The 22,645-nt window shown below is 36.5% G+C and overlaps 1 protein-coding gene across 3 annotated transcripts in view; it reads right to left on the minus strand.

Annotated features, from left to right (window-relative positions):
• RIC1 (RIC1 homolog, RAB6A GEF complex partner 1) overlaps positions 1-21,067 on the minus strand; it is a 45,612-nt gene extending 24,545 nt beyond the window's left edge. For all 3 annotated transcript variants that reach the window (XM_062512898.1, XM_062512897.1, XM_062512896.1), the window contains exons 1-3: positions 20,724-21,067; positions 10,987-11,094; positions 6,858-6,934 (exon numbers count right to left, since the gene is read on the minus strand). In XM_062512898.1, coding sequence (XP_062368882.1) covers positions 6,858-6,934; positions 10,987-11,094; positions 20,724-20,864 — 326 coding nt within the window. In that variant the 5' untranslated portion in view covers positions 20,865-21,067. The remainder of the gene's footprint in view (positions 1-6,857; positions 6,935-10,986; positions 11,095-20,723) is intronic.
• Between the last annotated feature and the right edge of the window lie 1,578 nt (positions 21,068-22,645).

The following is a 22,645-nucleotide window of genomic DNA, read 5'->3' on the forward strand; positions in this document are numbered from 1 at the left end:
ACTTTAAGTAACTCACTTTTGCACAAGTATTGAGAGGAACACATTCCAGTGACCGACCAGCTGCATGTCAAATCAAATATAATCATTGCTATTTGCATGGCATCTGTTAATGTAACTAAGCCTGTAATTAAATCTCTTAAAACTCAGAACTGAGGAAAATCTGCAACCAAAAAAACCTCAAACATGGAAAGGTTAGGGATGCTGTTTTTAAAAGCCCCACCACATCAAACTTAAAAGTATCCTAAATGCAAGAAAGAGGCAACACCACGCACAAGCAGAGTCAGATAGACTCCTCAACTGGTAGGAAGAATTTCCTTGAATTTGTTATCTGAAATGGTGGGAAGTTCAGAGAGGAACCAGGACACCAGCCAACTAATTTTTTTAGGTGCACGGTACTGCATTTATGGCCTCCACTAATTGCCAATAAAATTAAAGTTAATTTATGGTAGCAACTATAAAGAGTAAGTGTTTAGAAAAGTAATTCTTAGTACAGCCTTTACTACACAATTAGGTAGTAGCAGATTTCTGCAGTTTGAGAAAAAGAACAAGTAGCTAGCATATTAATAAACTATTCGTATAAAACAGCTAAATCATTTACCAAATTATTATTTCAGTTGCAAAGATTTCTTGACAACAGTTACAGAATCACACAGCTGGAAGAGACCCTCAGGTCATAGAGTCCACCCCATGCCCTAACACCTCAACTAAACCATGTCACCAAGTGCCACATCCAGTCTTTTTTAAATGCATCCAGGGATGGTGACTCCACCACTTCCCTGGGCAGATCATTCCAGCTCTTGATCACTCTTACAGTAAATTTTTTTTTCCTAGCATCCAACCTAAATTTCCCTTATATTAAGAGGTTTAAATCTCTTGAACCACATCAAGAGTTTGCAAGTGCCATAAAGTTAATAAAAAGTTCTTCAGCTAATCTAGTTTTAAAAATACATTTTCCAAACAATGCCAAGATCTCATAGGGAAGACTATCATGGTAAAGTTCAGCAGAAGCTTAATTCTGAGCAAAAATTACCTAGTAAGTTAATTAACCATACACCTCATTGATTACCCTTGCAGAGTCTGAAGTTCAAAACCTTTGTACATACTAATCTTCAGTGCGTTGAATCAGGAAACAAAGTCCACTGATGAGGTAATTTATAGCACCTATAAACCACAACACTAAAGAAAAGGAAATCACTTTTAAAAATGCCAGAAAGCATAAGACATGACTGGACTAACCAGGTGTATAAGCAACAATACAGCCTTCTAAACCAATACATTAACTTTCTTTTCTAGGTTCCTTCACCTATTCATACTGGTTATATAACAAATTTAATTTTTAAAGCACTTCCAGAGACTTAATAATCTACACCATTGAGGTCTCATCTCATTCTAAATTTACACAACATTCATATCACTCCACAAATAAAGGCTCCATTTAAGGACATGAAGAAACCTGACACAAAAGACTCCAATTACAACATTCAGTTAATTACCCATGTAAAGCTTTTCGACTTTGTCTTTTTTGAAAGGCAAAAATATGCTCAACACTAAGTCACACATACTCTTTAAGTGAAAAAACTTGTTACTCTCCTTGGCAAACCTCTAAACAGAAGCATCAATCAGTTCAGTACAGAGAAGCCTCTGCTATGATGGTGTTACTCATCTCTTCATTGTCAAACAAACCTAAGAATAGCTGTACAAAGTTGTTTGGAAACTCCTCAAAAAGTTACCACTGTACCTTGCCACAGCTTACAAAGCTGAAAATTTGCTTCTAAGCATTGTCACTTTCCTTAAGCAATCACAGGCAGAGACAAATTTTATTTAAACATGCTACAATCTTACCTTACATGCACTTTTTTTGTCTTGTAGATACTTTAGCAATTGGGTGGTAAAACCAGACTGAACTAACTGAAGCAGGACTTTGTACTTGTGCTCACTGTAGGAAAATATTCCAGAATGTTGGCTAATGGCCAATACTGATTCTCTTTCAAATCTGCTCTGAACTGGAGCAAAGCACCCAAGAGCTGGAATAAAACTGCAGACTACTCTGGCTCAATTTAAAAAAACAAAACACCATACAATTACTGCTCTCCCCCTCCGTGTTTTTAGTCTCACAAATTAGGCAGGAAAATACAAGTTTTCATTAAGCATGAATGACAGTTCACTCCAAGAACAGACTGGCAATTCCTAGCCAAGTACCAACAGTGCCAGAAACATTTTCTTTGACAGAAAAACTACATTCCTAAAATATCACAGTTTAACAAAAAACTACCAATGGATTCCAGCAATAAAAATTAAAAGTTTCCTTTTTTGATATATATAAATACTCATGTGTTGCACTTATGACATGAGCGCTTGTTTTATCATATAAATCCAGTAACAGGCTTTTACATATAATATTCATAATACTGAATAGGTTAGTTAACTAACTCTTACTATACCAACATGAGTAGATTTTATATAGATTAAACCTCTAAAGGCATAAAATAGTGTTTTCTAAGTTTCCCTTCTTAAAGTATTTAGCATACTCTAGACTTCATAAGAGCAACGTTCTCAGTTACTAATACAATGAACTTCAACAGTATCGTGGGCTCCAGCCACAAAAAATAATTTTGAATTTCAGTACTTCCATTAAGACATTAAATTTCAGAATATAAAGACCATTACAAATGGTTGATATGAAAAGGAGGAAATCATGCCAAATGTGCATTTTAAACAGAAATCAATTTTCCTAGGCTCTGATTCTGTCTGGTTTAAAACAAACAATAGCAGGGTGCAAGGGAAGTTCACTCAACCTTACGTTCCAAAATCTCTATATTTCATTATACTGAAAGATAAGGAAAAGCAAAGACTGGCACTCAAGCAGGATGGCATCTTAGCCTCAATTCACACTTCAGCTCTTTTACTAAACGTGTACTGATTAGATTAAGGAAAAAAGAGAGACTTGGTCCTGAAAATAAATCATGCTGTGATTAGATATACTACAATGTGTATTAAGTTATAAACAGCACAAATGTTTGTGTCACTTTTCACACAGTTTTGTTCTGCTTTCCACCTTGAAGCATTTTATTTAAATCGGATGATAAGTGCAATTACAGTTTATGCAACAGCTGTATGCTAGAATAGTTCTGTTAACACACTAAATACAGACAAGCTCTTCTGGACCATCTTGCTCAACAGCTACAAACAGTAACAACCCTGTATAAAAGGAACTATAAATTGGAAGTAACTATAAATTTCCTCCACAAACATCCCTCTCTCATACATACAAATGATGAGTGATTTTGACTTTCAGTAACCCCTTTTGATTTTTTTCTTCAAATCAAAGCTAAATGGTTATCGAGCACATTTTAAAGCAGTTAAGAAAGTATGAAACACCACATGAAGTTATTTTACTTCGGTTACCAGTGTCCCTCTCTTGAGGACTGCAAAAAACCACTGAAGTCAAGAAATTATCTGTCATATACCTAATTACCTGCTTTTTTGACTACTTTATGGTAAAAATGAACATTTTATTTAAGTGAGAGCTAAGATGACAAGATAATTTAAACATAACCATTCTCAATATTTTCACCTGCATGTCAAACCTAGTTGCAATTTCAGCTTCAGGATACTGACTAAACTAGGAAATTTTGCACCAGACCAGTATTTTGGTGCAGCTGAGGACGTTACTGGTGTATATTCCCAGTGCACAACCAACTTGTTATACTGACATGCACAGCTTAAGAATTCTGTTCAAGAAGAAGCTGTATTAAGAGGGTTTCCCTTTCCCACTGTAGTCATGATATTGAAATTCTGTATTTCTGCCAAAACTGGCCACTATCACTTAAAGAAAGTGAAACTAAAAGAAAAGTAAAAAAAAAAAACTAAAGTAAAGTAAAAAAAAAAACTGAAGTAAAAAAACTAAAGAAACTGAAGAACTTCATTCTGCTGACAAAAAAATTAGAAGATATGGGCAGTTAATAAGCCTTAAGAATTAGTCATAATTTTAAAAAGTAGAACATGACTGAACATCCATCTCAGTTATTACTGACTTGTTTCTAGCAGCTGTCACTTTGCCCATGCAAGGACACCCTCATACTTTTTGCAAAAGTCATCTCTCTCTCACTTCACCTAGCACATGTAAATAACCACATAAGACAGAGCTTGACGAGTCCTAATTAATGTCTCCATGACAGTTAAAATGTTACAAGCAATTGCTTTACTATGAACTATAAGATTTATACAAGTGTCACTGAACAGTCACTTCATGTTTTTCCACTTCTCAGTGTAGCTATTCAGTGCTACTTCAAGGTAACCATTTTCTAATGTCAGCCTTTTATAAATACCAACTTGCAAACTAAGCTTACTAGAATCCAGGGCAGAGGACAGGAAGGGGTAAAAAAGGGAGATAGGCAGGTTTAGTTTCCCCATCAGGTCAGAAATCCAACTTTACTTAAAGCACAGCTGCATAATCACTGCTGCCAACATAGAGGAAGGAGCGAAGAACACATTGTGACAGGGGAGAAAACAGTAAGATGTCCCCTTTCAAGTATGAGGTAAGTCGCATACAAGGCCTTTCACTTATCTGTAATGGCTTCAGAGTGAAGAAAACTGATTTGGTACTGTTCAGCCCAGCAGAAGTGAAATCCAAGCATTTCAATAAAATAATGCCATTGGAAAATGAGCATATGCCAAAAGAAAGATAAAACTGAAAGATTCAATTCTAGCTTTGGGTCTCATTTGTCTGTTTGTTCATTTTAGATTGGAGGTTTTTTGTTTGATTAACCCCTTGCCAAGTATTTGCTCTACAATGTAAATTAGTGAGACTGCCCACAGGCAGCACACTGTATCTGCACCTGCAAAAAAAGTTCATTCCATTTTAATAACTTAAAGAATCATTTGACATTAATCACAGGAGGCACATCTCAACCACAAAGAACTGTCTTTCTTTTGATTGAATATAATCAGAACAGTAGTAATTAGGTTTTCAAAATGGAGGGCTAAGTATAGACAAACTAGTAATTCCAGTAAATTCAGTGAGATCACTGATCTTCCTAAGGTAATTAGTCTTTGGAGACTGTGAGCAACCTATTATAAACACACCAGGGAAAAACACCTTGTCCTATTCATCTACAGAATGTGCATTATAGTCCTTTTTGGATTATACAAATGTATTTTAAAACCCTGACTGTTCAACACACAAATACCAACTAAAACATGCATTTTCAGGGCAACAATTCAGATCAATTATTAGTCTTATGTAAAAGTTAGACTGGTTAGTCACTGATGGCTTAATAAGTATTTTCCGGTCTTCTGACAAGTGATCTTCTAAGCAAACTTTCCAAAGCTTCTTTTTCAACTTTTACCATGTGTTTTATACATATTTACATAACCTTTCATATATTCCCAATTAAAACATTCCCTAACTTTCCAAAAAGAACAAGAAAAACACAATAAACTACTTGCTTAGTTTTCTCCATTATGTAATGTACAACTAAGAATATACTACTAGTATTTCTTTAGCCAAGTTGCAGCAGCAGATTGTCTGCCTTTTTCCCTGATGACAGTAAGCCAGAGATGAAGAGTCAGTTTGAAACCTGCTATTCAGTCTCCAAAGAGACAAGTGAAATAATATAACTTGTCTACATTAGTCTTAAGTTTCTGGAAAACAGGAAGAGTAAATTGCAACAATAAATTCCAGTTAATTCCAGAGCTTTAAGGGTTATTTCAGAGGTCAAAAGATGCATTACAGCCATAACACACAAAGCATTTTCTAATCAATAAAGGAAAGTTCACTTTGAAATCCTTTTCTACCTGCTAAGTAATTTCTTCCTACACATATTTGTGAGAGAAGGCAGATTTTTAGTTTCAGTACTATTGGAAACCCCTTTTATTTTCTTTTAATGTTCATGGTTTAACACTTACATTAAAAAGAAAAAAATGTCTCTCACTTGACATCCTAGATTATCCAATACTCCTCAGAGATGACCATGTGGAGACACCCATGATTCAAGTTTTAACTCTTTTTATGAATGTGAAAAAAATAAACTGACTAGTATATCATAAAGATGAAGATATATAGAGGGACACATGAAAAAAAGAAGTATCTTAGCTAAGCAGAAATCAAGAGTGAGTTATTGTTTGTGTGGACGAATTCAATCCGACCCATGACTAACGATTCTGCCTATCTAAACACACAGACATACACTCCTTGAAGTTTTAATTTATCCTAGGCATTTCCCAATTTTGCAAAATCCAAAATCAGCTAAGTCAACCACAAACACACCCAAAATACAGTCACATTTTAAATGCATTAAGATGTATTCTGTTGTTCACAATACAAAAAATAAGATGAAACTGACAACACACTGCAACAAAAATATTTGTACACTCTTACTAAAAAGTATCCACTTGCTTTCAAAAATACTGGGATTTTATTTCATTTTTTATTTTTTTTAAATCTCAAGGTTATGAAACATTGGTGACAGGCTCTATTTTTGAATAGGTAGGACCTACCTCAATAGGTCCTAAGACATGATTTTTCAACTGAGTTATTCAAAAGGAAATATTAAATCTTGTTGCAGATCATGAATGCAACGACTATCTCAAATTATAAAATCAGACAATTTTAAGCCTGCCACTAAGGATTTTGAGAGTTTGTAAGATGGACCTAAGAAACCATACAAGCACACAGCAATCTAATTAAAGACAACTTCTCCCCTGTACTGACTCTAATTCATAGGAATAATGGTTCATATACTCATCAAGTGTTAAAAACATACTCTGTAAGGAAATATCTTTTATCATAAAAACTGCTTAGGAGTTGTCAAATCATATTTTTCACACTGTGAGGATACAAAGTTTAAAATACTTACTTGGGATATACAGGCTCATAAAGATACTTGTCTCTTGCTGATGGGATTTCAAAAAATAAGATGTATCCATTTGCAGTCTGAAAGAGAAATGCTGATAAGATATATATCTAGTCTCAGTGTGAATAGAATCTGTTAGTCTTATGTGATTTCTATGTATGTGTCATATATTGAATTCAAATAGACATTCATCCAGACATTTAAAGTACTGTGTGTTGATATTAATTCCAGGTAAAATCCATACCTGCCCTTAAAGTCAAATGAGGAAAAAAGGAAAAACAATGCTCTTTATACACAAGTCCATCAGAAATTTTCCTCTAATTCATGCAAACCTGTAAGACCTGACATCTCTTTCAGATATTTACACATAATTCATACATACTACATACTAGGCACATAATTCATACCAACTACATGAATTTATGCAGAAAACAAAGTGGGAAGTACCTGAATAAACTCTCCACGTGTTTGAAAACAAACAGACATTACTGAGTGCAAAGAGTTTATCACTGTGTCACCATACTCTGTCATTCTGGAAGAATGACTTCATACTATACACAGGGAACAAACACAGATCATTTAGCTGCATGACGTTCCAGTCATACCCAGAAGCTGCTTGCATAAGCATGAAAGAAGCAGATGTCCAATAATGTTAAGTGTTCAAAGAAGTGTTACTTGTTTACAGCATGGATTTATTTTCCAGACAAATTGGTAAATGCATTTTGATTAAATAGTGTGTCCATCCAATTATTTTAATATAGGGTGGGCATGTATCCAAAGCACTGGGGACAAAAAGCACTGAAATTAATAGTTTCATATTTCTTTGCAAGATTGGTTTCCTTGTCTTTGAATAAAGCAATGCTCTTGTTAGCTTATTGTATCATTTCATAGATGCCATGGCTTTCCTCAGTCAAACATTTTGCTTCAGGAAATTTCTGTTTTAGCTTCGAATTCCAAGAAACACTATTATTGTCATTCAAAGTGAGTATCTTTTTCAAGCAAGAATAAAGTCTCAACCATAATTGGTGAGCTTGAGACAGGGTGACAATAAATGGAAGCTTTTCTGTGTGCTGTAATATCATGTTCAGGTATTATGTGGTAAAGGAACGTGTTCATTTCTAAGATCTTTACAGGTTCTTTCCATTACATCATTAAATATTTAACCCGTAAGTTATCTTATCCTGGAAAGAATAGTAAAACAATACTGTGAAGTAGCTTTATACTGATATTAAGGTACAAAGGGCCTTGCTGAACACTATTCAAAGCACAAAGCTGCTTTTGTTATAGTTAATTTCTAAATAGAACCTTAAATTCCATCAAGAGGGGGATGAAATGCAGAAGCATGCAAGCACAGACATCTGGCAAATTGATCATATTAATTTACAGATGTTTCATTGCTTTAAAAATGTCTGAGTTAAACTTACTAAGTAAGTAATCATCACTGTCATCCATTCCTTGATCTTTCTAAACTTTGACAGTCAGAAGTATAAACACTAAGAATCTTGGCAAGGATTTCACAACATGGTTTCTTGTATGCTACCATGATTAATAAAGCACTGCCTTAGCTATGAGAATGCATGCTGAAGAGAAGTCTGTATTGGAGAACTGCCTGTAAGGGGAAGGACCAAAATGCATCCTATACTTCTCCATACTGAAGCATCTTGACCCCTTTTCCTAAGTTTGATTTACTACTGGAATTAGCTACCTTGCATGTATCTACTAAACTAGACAAGAAAAAATTATTTCCTATTAACAGTGGAAAAATTACAAAGGTAGCAATATGAAAGAAGAAACTACAAAATATAAGGGGAAAAAAATAGTATCTGTCTAAGAAATGTGCCAACAGTTTAACAATGGAAGATACTAGCAGAAAAAGAAGTTAGAATTTCTAGGGAATAGTGACACTACGAAAAACTGCTTAAGCTTGTTTAACTGCATACCTTTAAAGCTCCTTGAGGTATTTTATAATGCATGATACAGTAGCCCAAAGTCTGCCTGCAGTACAAATAATATTTACCTCAAAGCACAAGCTGCATAGTTATTTGTTTTCATAAAGACACTCTGAATATTTGGGCTGCCAGAAACAAAAAACATGCATATCTCTGGTCCGTCTAGTCGACATAAAACCCAGACTTCACTCCCCACCATTATTATGCCATTTAAAAAAGAAGAAAAATGAAAAAAAAGGAATGTACCACTTGGCTACTAAGTATACATACTAAGCCTTATTTTATTATGGAAAATTACTGCAATCAAGTACTCCTGAGCACCAGGTGAGAAACATCACCTACCACAGCTTTCAAAGTAAAATTTTTAGCTGCTGCACAGGACTTCAGTAATTAAGGGCAGCTAATTCAGTTCAAAATTACTGTGTTTTTTCATTAAAAACTTGCTTTGCTATTGCTCCTTCATCTGAATGTGTTAGTTAAGAAAAGAGAGAAAAACTATTCACTTGGACAGAACTCTCATTAGGGATGAGAGCATCACACATCTGCAGAACAACTTCTTCATTAAGGTCAAAAAACTAACTTTCTGTCTCATTACAACAAATCCAGCAATATTGTAAATGTGGTCTTTCAGCAGGACTCACTAACTGTTCCAAATTAAACTATATATATATTTAAAGTATGCAGCAAAACAACTTATGTTAAAACTACCAGAACAAACATGCTTGACTACATAATTTGTATATATATATATATATATATCCAGGGATGAAATATCATCCTAGGAAACACAAAGAATATTACAAATCTCAGTACACTATTTTGTAAGTAATGACCATTTTGAATTTTAATTCACAGAACATTAGTTTACAAATTGAGACTTTATGGGCATTTAGATTCTGACACTATCTGCCAAAAAGAACACTGTACATTTAGTTGCAGAAAAACTTTAAAGTGCAGTGACCAAAGTGGCAGAAACTAAAGGTCATCTGACTGTCAGCTAAACCACAAGCTCTCTTGAGCAAATGGATCACCAACACCTCAGAAAAAAACCCCCACGATATGCAAAGTACTTAAACATAAAAACTCAAATTTCCTCTGAACTACATAAAGGTTTAATTAAAATGTGTTTGGATATACATGCTGCAATATAAAATTGAAGAATTCATTTTGACTCATAGCAAAAATTACAGAAAACTTTCTGACTTAACTGGTAATTATTAATAGTCACTGAGAATATAATCTGGCACTAACAGAAATGCTTGACTTCATTGATTTCATGAGATACTTTTAGATAATTTAAACATTTTAGACCAACTAGTTACTTGCATTAAGTTGCATTACACAAAAGAAAACAGGACCATGGGAAGCTTAGCTGATTTATGATTATCATGATATTGCTAGAGACATGAACTACTCCATAAATGATCTGGTGTTTTCCACTAAGGTAACAGTATCTAATTTCAGACCTGGTCCTGATGTTAAGACCTGACCAAAAGACACCAAGAGCATTATCCCATATTGCAGCTCTTATAAACTGTACTCCCACCCTTCTTGTTTTCCCCTTGCACCTCAAACTTTAAATACTGCCACAGAAATAGTCCAAAGTGCTATGAACACAGCACTATCTATGAAACAAGACTTTATTTCCATGTGAGACAAGAGCTCATCTCTAAGATTCTTAACAGAAGGGTTCATGTATCACTTATCAGTGCCCCTATTTCTGCATCCTCAGAGACTTGCAATATTTTTTAAACCACCAAAAGCCAGTAATAAGGCCACAGTTTAATCTCTTAAGACTCACCTTTAAACCCTATTTACCAAGTTAAATATGATTATGCCACCTAAGCCCACAACTATTTCTTTCATTCACACAACTTTACATTACTGTATTATTTGTTACCAGATTGCTAAAGTAATGAGATGTTGTATCATGCCTACCAATACATCTAACCATTTATTTAGGATGAAGAACTGTAGTTCATTCTCACAGGGAAAAATTAATGAAAACTAGAAAAGAAAGCTTCTATGATCTAAAAAGTCCTTGGTACCATTACCTATATTTGGAAGACAAGTATCAATTAAATGTACTTATGATCTGCAAGTTTGTATAAGCACAGAAACTGGTAACATAAAATTCTGTTTGCAATAGTTTAACCAGAGTAAGAAGGAAAAATTCTGCTTACCGAAACAGCTATCATTGCACTATCGGGCCGCCATTCTGCTTGTTTGTAAGGTCCAAACTGAGAAGCTGCTTTTGAAAGTTCCTTGTAGCTTACGATTAATACACTTGGCTGAAGGAAAAAAATATAAATAATTACATCACATATCAAGAAGGAATGGGAGGTTTTATACATTGAGCTACACCTGTGAAGAACTACGTCTCCTTAACAGCTATGTGAGTCCCTCAAAGGAGGTTAAAAAATTAATTATGTGTTTGACAATCCGTTAGAAAATGGTTCTTTTAAAGAAAGTCCATGGAGAACTGTTGCAACACTGTCATTCCTAATCTCACTCTTTCAAACCCACGTTTAAATAAAACACTTAATTGCATAGTAAGGAGTCATTACAGAGTACAGAGGTAGTTTTAACTTAGATAAAGGGTGACTGATGCTTAAGATGAACAGGCCCACCTTAAACAGGTTCCTATAATGACAAGGACTGTAAAATTAATTAGGATGAAATATTCCATAGAATATCTGGTAGAGTTCATTTGCTTAGTTTCTACTAAATGGGCTGACCATTGTACTAAATAGAATGACAATCAGGAAATTTGTTTTCTAGAACAGGCTGTCAGAACCTGCTGAAAATTCACCTCTACAGATAGCTGGAAGGATTTTGCAAGTAGTGAGGTGCACCCTTTAGCACCTTTCCTTCTGGGAAGGGAGAAAAGCTTTGGGGTGATGAAGACCAGAAAAAGCTGCCATAAGTACTAAGCCCTCATTCCCTTTCACAAATACAGTCGAGAGCTGCAACACAAAATCAAATGCAAAGTTACCTTTCCTTGCTCTAGTGCTTAGAAGCATTCATTCTCCTTAAATATATTGCACAACTGCCTCTATTTTCTTGCTCTTGAATCAATAACAGTTTTCAGCTTATATGGGTATCTTCCCTTCCGTTATCCTCCAGCCTGGAAGGTGGAAGTTAAATTAAGCAGCACACACTTTGTTTCGTCAAAGAAGTTACCCCTCATCTTCATATCATACACTGTCCTAGCTTCATCAGTTTCAGTTTTCATTCAGATTTGGAGCATGGAACATTGTACCAGAAAAAGCACACTGAAAGGGATCCAAGAGGGTACAGAGTAATCACTCAATTTTACTGAAATTAATCAAACCACTAGGCAAATTTCGCAAAGAGCACTATGACCACAGGTGACAGAAGTTTACTACTGTCCTTGCCTTACTTGATGGACCAGCAGAAGCAATACAACAAACACAAAACCATTAACTCTATCCAGAAATCTTGTGAGTATCCACCACTCCAGAATTTGGTAAGTATCTACTACCATCCTATTTGGAATCACTTCCTTCAGTTTCCTTTCAGAAAAAGCAGAGTTACAAACAACCTAATTTTAAAGTATGAATATTTTAAATAGTATAAAACAAAGCAGTGAAATGTTGTTATCATGCATGCAAATAAGCCGGATTAGTATCACATGAGCAGCCTTAGCCCTGGTAAATTTACAGGATGACTTGGTGTGCTGCTAACAGCATTATTGTTTAAATTTCAAACCTACACAGAACTGAAATATAACAAATAAACTAATGTGTTTAATGTTAAGCACACTAATCTTTACCCTAAGAACTATTTGCACCGGCTTTTTCAATTTATGTGGCTTTTTTGCATCAAATTATCTAACATTAAATGGACAACTAATTATTCTTACTAGTAGATTCTTGTTGATTGTTTTCAATGAAGTACACAGCCTTTCACTGATCGGCTTAGAACCACCTGAGCTGCCTTAGATATACCGAAAAAAAGTAGTGTCTTGGTAATCTGCATCATTAGTACAAACCCAGAGATCATTCTTAAAGCACTTTTGTACCTGAAGCATTTTAGCAGCTGGCAAAATTAGAAACTCAATAATACACAATTTTCTTTCTATATTACTATTCTTACAGAATATAATTACAGAATTTACAGTGCAGAACTCTTGTGACATTGATTCATAAGAAAGCTGCTATTATACCTTCAAACCTGGAAGAAGATTCCACATACACATCAGCTACAAAATTTATATAAATTGATTTTTAGGCTTTTTGCATTGCAGGTGAGGACTTAAGGAGTTAAAAAATAATGCTTTCACTCAATGTTGTTTTTTTGTAATTTAAGGACCTTCTTATTAGAAAGCAGACTCACTTTTTATTAAAATATGTCACAAAGGCTACCTAGCTGGAGATTAAATGAGGAATTATTATACCAAAACTATTCATTTCCACATACTACATAGCTCAAAAGCATTAATTCAGACATGAGGAAAACCCTAACATACAAATTTGCCCCTCTATTTAAAATCTTTCCACAGACATGTGAATGGTCTGGATTAACAAAGACAGAAGGAGAGCTCCAGATCCTGCTCTGCTTATGCATGAGAAATAACGATTCTACATCTGAAATTATTTATTATATCTAAAGTGACTGACAATGTATAATGGCACAAGAATATTTCTGTAAACAGGAATATACATCAACCTAACTACTTCACCCAAACACAGCAAGCCACTGAACATACATTTTAACAAATAAAACCAAAACCAAAGCAAACAAAAAAACAAAACCAAACACCAAAACAAAACAAAAAGAGGGGGGAAGGCTAGTTAGCAAGATACTGTCTTCTTTTTGTAGTTCATACTCTGTGTAGACACAGTAGGGGTTTAGATTCTGTTAATTAGAATTTTCCCTAAATCTTTACATTTTTTGTAAGAAATTGTACATTTGTTGTCAACGCCCCCCATCTCCACATAAGCGTCATTAAAATTCCATAGTTTTTACTCTTCACACTTCTGCATGCAGCTACTAAAATTATAAAGAAATGTAGTTAAACTCAACTAATTAATTTTGCCCACTGTCTCAAATAAGTAAATAAATTAATCCTTCTTTACAATGCTTAAAATCCACTTGCTGAAATATCAATGACAGAGTCACAGCTTTAGATGAAACTGGATTCCAGAAACATAGCAAAGGACCTAACAAATAGAATTGTTTAAAAAGAAGTAAAAATTTGTTTAGAGGAAGAAGTAAACACTTTCAGTTATAAGGAAGAAAGAAGTGAGCTAGCAAGTCTTAATACAAATTGCAATTTAACATTTAAAAAGCTTCCCAAAATAGATAAGAAGCACAGCTAGCATTTTTAAAACTGCTGCAAAGAAAATCTAGCATTTTGATATGGTATGTTTCATCTCTCAGGAGGAATGTAAGGTCAGGCAAAACAGAGGCTGCCGCTGAGTTACAAAAGGAATTGTGTCAGTGGATGTTTACAGGATAAGAAAAACAGTGAAAAGAAAAATAAGAAATGTAACCTTAAAAAGAATACAGCATTACAATTACTAAAGTGTAAACAAACTCCCCAGTGCACTAGTTAACAGTACTGAAAAGAAACAGAACTTGTTCGCACAGCTAAATTTTATCTCCTTCCATCAGTCAGCTACCTTGGCCATCTCTTGACAAGAATGTGTTCCACAGCTCTTACAAGTTTTTATGCTCCACAGCAATGGTTTTCTAGCATTAAACATGCCTCTTTTTTTCTGATGGGAGATTATAACATGAAAGCAAATATGGTTTGCATTATCCGAAATGAATTGCACTATTTTTAAAACAGTAAGGTATCTAAGCAGCTCCATCAACAAAGCCACTGAAATTCAAAGTACTTAAAAACTCACAGTTGTTTAATTGTCAATTGTACATTAAGAATCCCTCCAGACTTTCCACTATGAAAGATGAGATCTATATCAACATCTGGACAAAAATACCTGTGCAAACAATCAAAAAAACTGCAACACAAAACACCACAACCAAACCCATAATGAAATAATCCCAAATTGTTACTGTTTTACTTAATTCTAACTGACCTAATACAGTAGCTTGCTCACAAAGCATTAGAAGCATAACCCAGGTCAGAACACGTAGCCATGTATAATGTAGTTTTTATGAAAAAATCCATTAAAGTATACAAACCCTGCAGCAAATTCTCTCAGTAAGCTTAGATAAAGGAAATTACTAATTCATTTACCTTAACGCATTCTATCACATTTGATAAAGTCAAATCAAGCTGACATTTAACTAAGATGTGAATGTTGTTCTGCAAAGGCCCTCTTTTAAAGAGGACAAGCAGCCTTGAACAACAGCCCTCCCATGAGAAAGTGTCCTAATTGAGATGTTTACAGAGTGTCACAGAAAATGACACATTAACCAACTGGAAAGAGGTATAATCATCTGACAGAATATAAAATAATGAAAAAAATACTTTTGTTAAACCAGATTCTCTGGTTTGAGAGCAGGTTAATGAGAAACTGCATATTATTGATTTTACAAGTAGGTCATCAAATACAATAGAAAACTACTGGACTAAGTCTGAAAAGCAAACACATGACCTGACAGCACATATGCAACATGGTCTTATGTACAGGTTTGGTTTTCTTAATGTAACATCAATCTAAGAAACTGCACGGCTGTGGATAATTATTAAAACCTAATATTCTCATCCCCATACTACACATTATTCTAGACATCAAAAATCCATCTCAGTGAGGATAAATAAGCAATTTCTTTGACTAACAGGGAAATTTTAATTTCTGTTTAGTTTTATATGCCAAATGCTTCAATGCTTCATCAGGCTGTAGGCATAAGACAAAAATCAAAAATGCTCTTCAGATGAACTTAGCATCTAAGTGACAGAGATAAGGGTGGGAGAAAACAGAACAGAACAGAAGTCTGGTGACACTGTGCACTTAATTTTGTCACTATATGCTCCGTGCTTCACTTTAAATGCTGAAGCTTTGTAAAATTGTGAAAGAATAAAACAGAAAGATTATATGGAGAAAAGCAAGCATGTGTGTAAAAGGAACAGAAAAATTAATATAAATAGACCACAAAAGGCCATTTTGTCAGTAACAGACACAAGGTGATAACAAATGGATTTATGAAAGCATGGTTAATTATAAAACCATAACTATTTTAATTTAATTTTGAAAGTGTTTGATAAGCTTAGAATCAACAGAGTATCCACCCAACACAGCAGACACAGCTTCCAATCATGTGCTTCATGGCTATTGTGAAATAATTCGGAAAACCAAAGTGCAGAATTGTCAACCACTACCTCTCCCAAGTGAAAGTTTCCAGCTAACCTACTGCACAAAAATGCTTCCAAAAAGCAAAGGCATATTCTATACATCTTTGGTTTTCTGTTCATGCAACTAACTGGACACATAATTATGACACAGCTTTCAGGGGTCATCTATTTTGTAATACAAGCAACACTGAAAGCCTGCAAGTCCTACTGAATAACCACAGGACATTTTGGATTTCTTTAGATAAATTCAATGTAACATTTGTTTCATTATATAATTGCAAATGCATCATTTTAACAGAAGCAACAGCACAAGTGTTTAAAGGGCATAAATAAGAAACCAGCATTTTGGGGATTTAAACTACTAAGGAAGAAAGCCCACTACTTCAGCTGGGTTATCTCAACTTGTAGTGATGCTATCTGTATCATAATGTCCACAATACACAGCCAACACAACCACTTGTATCAAGACATCTGTTGTCCCATTCTGAATCAAGCTCTAGATAAAAAGCCTCCAGAGGTTGTATTCAATTCTATTAAGAAAAAGCCATGCATAATAATTCTGTAAATTATTCTGCTTACAGTTCTGAGATGAAAACATAATCTTAAAAGCATAATGAAAACACTTCTTTTTAACAGCCTAAATAAAAAAAGACTACAGAAACAACTCCAGAAATTTTTGATGCATTTATTAATATATCGTATAAACTCTATGCACTGTGTCACAATTAACTCCTTTTATAGTGGGGCAAAATTCCAGGTTATGGAGTTCATTTCCCCAGCAGAAGCTCAGTCCCCAGTTTTGTCCTATTGTATGCTTAGATTTAAAGCATACATTGACTTCAACTCTAATACAGCAATAGCTAGAGATTGAAGAGCACATATGGGAGATTATGAGAGCTGTCTGAATATCAATTTAGTCAGCATTTCAAATGAATATTAACTATTTGACTACCTAGGATTCTGATACGCAGGCTTTCCCAAAAGCTTATTTTAGTTCATTTAGGTGCTCTGACTCAATATCAGACCATAAGAAAAAAAAAGAAACAAAAACACAAGTTAAAAAAACAAGAGTAAATGTAAATCATAAGATGAGAAGCATATAGATAATCAAGAATTCTCTTCTGAAAGAGCAGATGGGACAAGCTACTCTTGGCTTCAAAGGGCCCACAAAACTGACAGAGTGACAGCAAATAGTCCCAATAACCTACAGAAGTTTTCATTAAATATTCAAGGCCAGTATTTATTCCTGTCATTGTCACAAGTTTGTTAATACTAAAGCAAGGAAACACTGAACCATATTTACATGCTCAACTACGTCAGCAGACTATTCTTGCTGTACACAACTCACATGTCAAGGGTTAGGCAGGGAACTCCACTCATCTGTGACACCTTCTTCCTTAGCTGCATTACCTTGGCCCCCAACACCTAGAGCCCTATGGGTGAACTTCTAGAATTCAAGAGATAACTACACTAATGTAAAATTGAAGCCACAACTGCCAAAGTAACATTTTCAAAGGGCCAACTACAATGTTCCTTTGATCCTTTAATCAACTAAATAAGCTTAATGAACAAATAGAACCCTGTTTAACAGCCTTGTAAAAAGATATCACTAGTCCACCATAAGCTCCATTAAAATAGAGGTGCAAGCATGAAAGATCATGACACATAGGACTGGACAGCTGCCTTGTAAAACTTCAGCTCACAAGACAATCTATTAAACAGTAATTATCTCATTATAGCATTTCAGAAAGGTTCTATCATTCATTGATGTTTCTCATTTCAAGCATCCAAGTACTTAAAAATACCCTAATGAAAATGCTTGATAAGCTTTTCCATGCTATCAATGAACATAGTTATGCCGGCTCATAAATGTCAAGGAATTATCTATGACACGTAGACCTAAAACTTCTGATTTAAGGAAAATGCCTGAAGCAGAGGTCTCCACAGTGGTGTGTATTTAAGAGAATCCAATAGGGAGCAAGAAAGGATTTTTTGTACCACTAAAAAATAGGACAGAGTAAAAATTTTGAAATGTGTTCATTTTGGCATTACTTCATTTTTTTTTGTTCCTTTTAAAACTCTGGAACAGGCATCCAAGAGATGTTGTTGATAGTGAACTAGTGTATAAGAGCATTTGAACAGTGTTCTTAATAACATGATTTAACTTCTGGTCACCCAGATTTGGTCAGGCAGTTGGACTAGGTGACCAATGTAGGTTCCTTCTAAACAGATGAAATAAAATAAGGTTATGTTGTGTATGCTTGATAATGTGTATACTAGTACAGTAGCACACACATATATAATTAGTGAATAAATGTCAACAAATCTGGGGCTGTGCTCAACAACCTTTCACCAATACTGGTACATGATGAAAAATGATTCACCTGAGTGGTCTTCTCTATCCCTACTCCAATCTCTTCTAACATGTAAAATAGTCAAGAACTTTTTGGTTCAAAAACTCTAGCAGAATTCTGTCTGGCTTTTTTCAACACCAGTTACCTGGTTTTGAGTCTTAATACCAATATTGATTCTAAAACGGAAAACAATCCACACTTTGGAATCAACTTTCCTTAGTTCTGTTAGTTCTTAGTGCACAGTAGGTGAAAAAGACCTTTAAACATTACTATGGCACCTTAAAAATACACATACTGAACATAAACTCACTCACCTGGAAGCATTTCAAAGAGCCCTGTTTTTGAAAAGTTCAAAACAGAACTTTCCCAATCTCATCACCTCATTCTTAAATGAAACCTTTGATAAATAGCTGAGATAGTTACAAGTCTTAACAAGAACACCAGCCTAAAGGCTTTTCTGTGACAAGAAGTCAAGTTGGTGCAACCTGACTAGAATTTATCCTTGTTCCAAAGACTGTCTTTCTGACAAATTAAAAGATTTTCTAGAATGCATTAATTTTCTTTTATCAATGTGCAAACGTGATTTTAAGCTTCACCCTCAAAAACAAACAAGAAATTGAAACTAAGAAAAGCCTGGGGAAAAAAAAAGACAACAAACCACATACAGGACCCCAGCTATATAGATAAAAATAATGCAAGAAATTCCCTTTAAAAATTACCTTGACCAAAACCTTTATTATTCCAGGTTTTTTATAACAGCCAGTTGTCCACAGAGGTCATGAGACTGTAACACGTTTTTCAGTTTAAGATCAGTCAGTGATTGGGCCTGGCAAAGTCGACACCATCCTCAAAAGCACCCATTTACAAACTTAATCAAAATCTATTTTAAAAACATTAATGACCTGTGAGTTTAGTCAACTCTTCTGTACCAGGCGAATTCTTTTAGTGTTCTACCTGTAGCCAGTCATACAATGTTTAACATCTCAAAACAAGTCCAAGCATGCAAACTAACGAACCTTGTCCCTGAGAACAGACCATAAAATAAACTACATTCTCGACAACAGTGCACATCTTGAAAAGCATTTCACAAGCCTGTTGTTTTCCTTGTCTTTCCACGTAAAAGATCAGTTCTGCTGCACTGACAGACTACAACTGCAGACAAAACCTGGCAAAAGCTACACCATAAACTGTACACTTTATACACACTGTGTGCCACAAATCTAAGAAAACAGAAGCCAGATGATGATGTTCACACAGTAAAGTTACTGGGCTGATTATGTGCTAGCTGGATACCTGGGTTTAAAAAAAAACATTAGCACCCCAGCCAGGAACTAGCGAACAGCCTTACTGAACACAATAAAATAGAACGCGATAAAATATCTGCATAACTTCAAACAAGATTTTAAGGCTATGACTGTCATTTGACATCTTTCAGGATCAGCCTTCTAAAACTGGATTGTTGGTTTTCCCTGGTAATCTGAGATGAACTCTATAAACCACCTGGATCTAGAGATATTTATAGAAAGATTTAGGGTCTAATCTAGGCAGTATTTAAAAGGATCCAGCATCAAAATTTTAAGTCAGTATCACAGTTTTAATTGACTGCATCAGATTAAACTGACAAACAGCATTTTTGCTGCCAAACTAATACAATGCGAATTAAAAGCAAGGCACTTAATGTCAATTATTCACAGTTTCCAACTAGATATAGCTAGACCAGCACCTTCCATGCAAAAGCCATGACTTCTGTGTCAGAGCCAAGTCTTCTGTTAGAGCCACAAAACCCTTAAACTTTCCATAAAAAGAAAAGTCTGTGAACTTCTATATTATAACATTCCTCGTAGTGATAGCATTTGTTCTGTCTTTAACAAAGAATGTTTCATATCTCCTATATTAATATATTCCCTTATATAAAACACAGAAAATACAAAGGTGAAAGACATGAATCATATATGCAAGAAACCCCACACTGCTACAAACACTCCTTACGTTAAGCACAAGCAGAACGTACAGTCTCAAAAAAGTTGCTTGCAAGTCCCATTTTTTTAGGAAAACCCGGTTGTAACTGCAAGCAGATTGATGTTGCACATTTTCTTAAGACTATATTTCTATCACTACGCATCGTGGATAACCGCTCACTTTCACAGATAATGGAATATCCTGTAAAGTTAGCACCAAATTTCAGAACCGTTTCTGAAAGAAAAAAAATTTAGTAGACGACAGGTCTTTTCAGCTGAGAGAGTAGGGTCTGAAAGCTTATAAAACGATGGATACTCACTCTGCAGTACCAGATGCTTAGTTGAGATGGGAACAAAACTGCGAAGAAAGCTCTCTGGGGATCCGTCTGGATGTGAAGCGGTTGTTCCAGGGACTCCAGAGGACACAAGAGTCTCTTGGGCCAGCCGCTGAGGAAATACATGGCCGAAGATTTCCAGAGGAGCTGGCGCTCAGCCTGCTCTAGTCTAGGCGGGGGGAACAGCGGAGCATCAGCGGAAAGAGAGACACAGCGTTCGCAGCCCACCGGGCATAATCACCGGCACACCGACGGGACCCTTGGTCTCAGCACCACTGGGAACGGGGGCCTGAGGCCTCCCCGGCGCTGGGGCCGTCGCCGCCGGTGCGGGGACGAGGGAGAGCCGTAGCCGCCGGGGGCGGAGGCAGATATGGGCTGGGCAAGGGCCGGGAGGCCTTCGGAAGGCGGCGGCGAGGGGGACGTGGCCGGGCGGTCACTGCTCCGAGCGGGCGCCGGGGCGGTGCGGCGGCGGCAGCAGCGGCTCCACCCTCCCGCGGGTGTTTCGCCCGCCCGCGCTCCGGATCGCTGTCGTCGCCGCCACTAAGGCCCCCTCCGCCATCTCCTCCCCCTTCCGCTTCCGCTCCTCTTCCTCCTCCTTCTTCCGCTCCTCCTCCTCTTCGGATCCTCCCTCTCCGTCTTCTCTTCCTCTTGCTTTGTGCTGGTGCTCTTCCTCTTCTTTGTGCTCCTCCTCCCCCCGCCTCCGCCCCCTCCCCTCGCTCCGCTGTCCGAGGCCCCGAGGGGCGGTTGCGGCGTGCCCCGAGCGAGCGGAAGTGACGTCATACAGCAAGACGTCACTGGTGCGGGCGGAAAAGGCGGGGCTGGCGGCGGGGCTGAGCGCGTGCGGGAGAGTGTGGGGGCGGAAGGTGAAGGGGAGCGGTCAGACAGCTAGGGCCGGGGGTGGCGGGATGAGGAGGAGTGGATTCAAACTTAGAGGGGGTTTAGAGTTGATCTCAGGAGGAAGTTACTTGGTGTGAGGGCGATGAGGCCCTGTTATAGGTTGCCCCGAGAAGTTGTAGATGCCCCACACCTGTAATTGTTGAAGGCCAGGTTGGATGGGGCTGTGAGCAACCTGGCTTAGTGGAAAGTGCCCCTCCCCATGGAGGAGGATTTGGAACTAGCTGACCTTTCAAGTTCCTTCTGACCCACGCTATTTTATGGGTCTGTGATGAAATCCATGTGAGAAAGGCTTGTGAGTCTCCCGTGTGAACATTGCCACTGAGGTGGCTTTGGGGACAACGTAAGCGCAGGGCACAGTTGCTCACACAGTGAGTATGCTACATCTTGGGTTTGGCACCAGGTTTCTGACAGGTGCTACCACAAACGTTTCTCCCAGCTGATGAGTTTGATGCAGGACCTGTTATTCTCGTTTTCATCATTGCCCAAATGCTTTTATTCACGTACTGAGAATAATACAAACTGCTCTTTCCTGCTGCAGAAAGCAGGAGTGTGTGGTGTGAAGGATGAAAAGTAGAAACTGAAGCTGTAGCTTTAGAGGTGGTAAATGAAGCTTGTTAGACTTTTTCTGTAACTGTAAAATAAAAGGAAATAGAAGAGAACCAAAGGTAAGATCTCTGTGTGTCATTGCAAGGGCAGTGCCTCTGTTGGAAAGAAATAGCTATTAGTGGAAATAATTAGATGAGTTTATGAACCAGACCCTTACACTGCCTGTTAGAGTAGTTTTTCTGGCTGAGCTGTGTGGTAACAGGTCCCACTGCTAACAAATTACCCAGTGCTCTTCAAAGAACATAGATTATCTGCACACTTAAGGCCTTCGTTCTCCCAGCAGCTTTCTGCTTATGTTACCATATTAATTTTTGTTACCATATGAATACCATTTTCTACCTGAAATATTTTCATCTGAGCACAAGCACAAAAAGAGAAGTGAGTTAGGAGGACACATATATTAG

Source organism: Cinclus cinclus, chromosome Z (assembly GCF_963662255.1).
Source record: "Cinclus cinclus chromosome Z, bCinCin1.1, whole genome shotgun sequence".
NCBI classification, from domain to species: domain Eukaryota; kingdom Metazoa; phylum Chordata; class Aves; order Passeriformes; family Cinclidae; genus Cinclus; species Cinclus cinclus.